Source organism: Salvelinus namaycush, unplaced genomic scaffold (assembly GCF_016432855.1).
Source record: "Salvelinus namaycush isolate Seneca unplaced genomic scaffold, SaNama_1.0 Scaffold2440, whole genome shotgun sequence".
Taxonomy (NCBI): domain Eukaryota; kingdom Metazoa; phylum Chordata; class Actinopteri; order Salmoniformes; family Salmonidae; genus Salvelinus; species Salvelinus namaycush.
The window spans coordinates 23,231-28,244 of NW_024059276.1; the positions used below are offsets into that span (position 1 = coordinate 23,231).

General features: G+C 37.9%; 1 protein-coding gene across 1 annotated transcript; it reads right to left on the minus strand.

Moving 5' to 3' along the window:
• LOC120038947 (interferon beta-like) lies at nucleotides 1-988 on the minus strand. The gene is made up of 5 exons (XM_038984489.1): nucleotides 863-988; nucleotides 680-766; nucleotides 399-548; nucleotides 210-302; nucleotides 1-108 (listed from the first exon to the last, which is right to left on the minus strand). The coding sequence occupies exons 1-5, from the start codon at nucleotides 986-988 to the stop codon at nucleotides 1-3; spliced, it is 564 nt and encodes a 187-aa protein (XP_038840417.1).
• Nucleotides 989-5,014: the final 4,026 nt, after the last annotated feature.

The window sequence follows — 5,014 nt, forward strand, 5'->3', positions numbered from 1 at the left end:
TCATGTTCTGTTGGACCACAGAAGGCTATCAGAGTTGTGTTCCAGAATGAACTGTAGGGTGAACAGGAGCTCTTTTCGAACCACTTCCCAGGCGCAGTAACTGAAATTCTGTGAAAATACAAATAATCTGTTAGGGCAATGGAGGGTAATATTGTATGTAGAGATATTATCAAAAAAATATGTCTATTTGTGTTTAACCTATAGTCTACCTTTTCTTTTAGGACTGTTGCAATGTTCCCAAAGTACGTATTCAGTCCTTCTGCCCTGATGAGATAATCACTTGTATCCACACTACCCATCATCTGCCAGAAAGAAAAAGACAGGCGATGAATAATAATAAAAATACCACAATACCACAAATAAACAGTTAAGCTATCTGTGTTGGCATAGTAACTCACACATTTGCTCTCTTCAATCTGGCGGTATACAATATTCTGAAAATTCTCCAACTTCCGTTGGTCCCACTTAGTAGGAAGGTCGTCAGCTCCAAACAATGTGTCGATGTTCTTCAATGTCTCATAAATAGCCTTAGCACCACTGCTGCTCAACTGAAACGGACAACAACAATAATTTCAAATAACATAAATGGCAGTTTAAAGTTATCTACTTTCTAATCCTAACGGTTGCAAATACTCTGTCATGCTGTAAAGAACATTTGGATATGCTAGCTTGCTATTACCTGTGGCGCGCCGGAGGTTGCAAATGCGGTGGCTGGGAATGCCATGAAGACATTCTCCTGCAGACACTCCAGAGGAAAATGTCCCCCCTGAAAGAAAGAGAAAACACAGCATTCACGTTGAGCTATTCAGTTAAACATAGTTGGATAATACTTCTCAAGACAAAAGCAATATAAAAAATGTACCATGTCTCTCAGTAGGTTGTGGGTTATTCGCACCAGCTGTCCTTGTAGCTGGCAAGGCATGGGCATGGAGCAAACTTGCGCAAGGCAAAGGAAGGCGCTCATCCAAGTGATAGTCTGAAGTGCCATTCTTATTGTAGTTAGATGATCTGCAGCAGATGATAATTGATAGTTGAATATAATCCTGGAAACAATTCATTATTTGTATCCTGAAGCAATTATCAAATGATAGCATATTGTTGACTCACCTGTTGCCAGTATATTGCAAATTTTCTCCAGTGTGAATGTGGTTTGTGTTCTGATCCCATATCTGCGGATTAATTTAAATAGCGAGGATTGAAAGGATGTACAGAAAGTGAAAGGGTGTCTCGCTAAATTAAGTGTTAAAATGAATGAATTTGGGAAAGTTTTGCCGAGTGAACCGCAAGACCGGATTTCTCTTTCCTTGTGCTCCACTTCCCTCTCATCGTGTTTCGAGTGTTCCTTGAGTGTTCCTTCATGGGAGGCACGTTATCCTAAGTTGGTTGAAAAGAAGTTACTCATAGCTGCCCTTGTGAACACTCAAACGTTTCTAAGAAAGACAGGGAAAAAGAAAAACTATCTCTTAACTTTACAATGATCTCTTCATGTCTTCATTGAACTAGGCTAGTCAGTTAAGAACACATTCTTATATTTAATGACGTTCTAGGAACAGCGGGTTAATTACCTTATTCAGTGGGCAGAACGACACATTTTTTACCTTGTCAGCTCGAGGATTCGATCTTGAAACTTTTTGGTTACTTGTCCAACGCGCTAACCACTAGGCTACCTACCGCCCCATTCATCAACACCAATATTAAACTAACTTTTATGGACTAAGGGTAGGCCTACTACAATGTTTGTTTTTTAATCACAAAACTGCTATTTGCTTGTTTGTTTGTCTCTCTCTCTCTCTCTCTGTGGGTGTGTGTGTGTCTGTGAGAGAGAGGGAGTGAGAGATGATGATTTAATATGATCTCGTTCTGTTTGGATCTTCTGTCTTTAACCCCATTCATGTCTATACATTTGAATTAAACTCTTGATAATAACTGTTGATTAAATAGAAATTAACCAGCATTTTATGACGTCCGTATCTGAATAATGAGGCTAACATTATCATTTGGCTATTTATTACTTTCGAGAGACTAGCAGGGATATTCCTATAAATAAACCAATGTGCCAATGTGTTGTGATAACGTTATCGTAGGCTTATTAGAAAAATACCTAAATCCTAATTCCTAATAATACTACTATTCATCGTCTTGGATATGCTTAGCTAAAGGGGACATTTCTGCGATTGCTACATCCCATTTTGACTTTTAAATTAATGATACACAGGCTACCTATTGACTCTTGAAGAATATATCACTTTTAAATGCCTCATGAGCTTCGTTCACCTGTCTTACTTCAACAGAACCCAAAATGTACTTTTTTATGACATTGTTTGAAACTACATCTAAACAAACACTGTATGGCTTCAAAATGTACTTCAAATTATAATTTTGATCTCTTGGAGGGTCATTACTTGACTAAGTAGCTCTCTGACTGATAACTTTTCTCGAACACTATCACTCAGCTATTTACTAAAATATTGGTTGAGTGACCACTATGCTGTTGTTTTGAACTGTATATTGCCTTTTAACAAATGAATGCATGAAAAACTGAATGGATGAATGCATGGATGACTGAATATGTAAATGAATACAAACAATATGATAATAGATGCATGTTTTTCTCTTTTAATTTTATTATATATAAATAAAGGAATAAATAAATACATAGCCTCTATTCCATCCAGGAATTCCAAGCCTCTTGAAAGGACTGCATGATGTCTCATAGGCCTACGTAAGGATTTGAGCTCATTATTCATTGATAGATATTAGGAGGATCCCTGATGCAACTTTAAAAGGTCTATATACTGTATATGACTAAGCTAAATCAATTAATTTTATTTTCATTTTTTACCCACCACCACTCCACCTCATTCAGGGGTCTAAACTATTATCTATTAAAAGCTATGTTTTATTTCCATTACTTTTTCTTATTTCTCCTTCAATCATAGTAAGACATTCGGGTGTTTAATACATTGGACAGACTTTATAAATAAACATCCCACAATGTCAAGTGGGAGATAAAAGTTCCTGGTCCACTGCTACCCAGATCTCCCCACCTCCTTCAGTCCACTGCCCCAGTGTGATTACCACACAAAAACAAACAGGAAAAACTAAAAGAACAGCAACCCTCACAAAGTACAAAAACATATTCAAAATAAATTACACAAAGAAAGAAAACAAGAATACCTAAACATAAAGTAGAATTACCATGAGACTGATCGGCAACAAGTTTAATGTGAATCCCCTCTGACGGTTGGATAAGACTGCTCAATATTGTAAATCAACTCTCATTGGGTTTAGACAAGAACGACATTTTGAAAATGTGTACAAAATACATTTACATTTTTTTCACAGGTTTTTTAAGTAGACAGACAATACAGTTCAGTTCGACACAGGTACAAAAGGGAAATACAACATATAAACTATTTGAATGCCAATTTGAGAACCGTAACTCCTGTCTAAGTAAAGAGTTTAATACAAAAATGATAATCACTGTTCAGGTCAGGGCTCTCCAACGCTGTTCCTGGAGAACTACCCTTCTGTAGTTGTAACTAACCTGATTCAGTTTATCAACCAGCTAATTAATCAGGTACGCTAGATTAGGGTTGGAAGCAGGTGCAGGTGAAATGTTTTAATAAAACACAAAACCAAGAACACGACACAAACAGAAGGCTGAAGGTAGATACACAAGAACAGTACCAACTGATGAGTGAACCTGGGAGTGACATATTAAGGGGAGGAAATGATGAAGGTAATGGAGTCCAGGTGTGAATCATAATGATGTGTGGTGAAGAAGTTATTAAGTAACATAATGAAAAGATCCCCATCAAAACCCGTCAGTTTCAGCTGGAGATATCTACAGCATCCACCGATGTTGCACTTCCGTGTTGGACTTCTGCATCTGCGGTGAAAGGTGGCAGAGCTAGAGCGTTGTTTGTCAGACCAAATTGGTCTTCTCACAAAACAAATCTGTTTTCTCCCGAAAAAGTCTGTAATGTCCAAACGGTTTGTAATATTAAATCAAATCAAACTTGATTTATCGCATGCGCCGAATACAACAGGTACAACCTTACCGTGAAATGCTTACTTACAAAACCTTAACCAACAATGCAGTTCAAGATAGAGTTAAGAAAATGTTGAACAAATATTCTAGAGTAAAAAATTATAAAAAGTAGCACAATAAAATAACGAGGCTATATACAGGGGGTACCGGTACCGAGTCAATGTGTGGGGGTACAGGTTAGTCGAGGTACTTTGTTCATGTACTAGCTGTAAGGACCAGATGTCAGAGCAGCTCACCGATTACTGCACCTGTACATAGCCCATCTATAATTTAGCCCAAACAACTACCTCTTTCCCTACTGTATTTATATATTTATTTTGCTCCTTTGCACCCCATTATTTCTATCTCTACTTTGCACATTCTTCCACTGCAAATCAACCATTCCAGTGTTTCACTTGCTATATTGTATTTACTTCGCCACCATGGCCTTTTTTTTTGCCTTCACCTCCCTTATCTCACCTCATTTGCTCACATTGTATATAGACTTATTTTTCTACTGTATTATTGACTGTATGTTTGTTTTACTCCATGTGTAACTCTGTGTTGTTGTATGTGTCGAACTGCTTTGCTTTATCTTTTACCAGGTCGCAATTGTAAATGAGAACTTGTTCTCAACTTGCCTACCTGGTTAAATAAAGGTGAAATAAAAAAAATGTAGGTAGGGGTAAAGTGATTATGCACAGATAATAAAGAGCGAATAGCAGCAGTGTAAAAACAAATGGGGGGGGGGGGGGGGGGGGGGTTTGCTGTAAATAGTCCACTCTACCATTTTATTAATTGTTCAGCAGTCTTATGGCTTGGGGGTAGAATCTGTTAAGGAGCCTTTTGGTCCTAGACGTGGAGGTCCAGTACAGTAGCGCTTGCCGTGCAGGAGCAGAGATGACAGTCTATGACTTAGGTGTCTAAAGTCTTTGACAATTTCTTGGCCTTTCCTCTGACACCGCCTAGTATGTAGGTCCT

Coding starts and splice junctions, on each gene's coding strand:
- LOC120038947 (XM_038984489.1), bottom strand. CDS start 988: ATGGCACTTCAGACTATCACTTGGATGAGCGCCTTCCTTTGCCTTGCG. Junction 767..862: donor ACAACCTACTGAGAGACATG/GTACATTTTTTA, acceptor TCTTTCTTTCAG/GGGGGACATTTTCCTCTGGA. Junction 549..679: donor CAACCTCCGGCGCGCCACAG/GTAATAGCAAGC, acceptor TGTCCGTTTCAG/TTGAGCAGCAGTGGTGCTAA.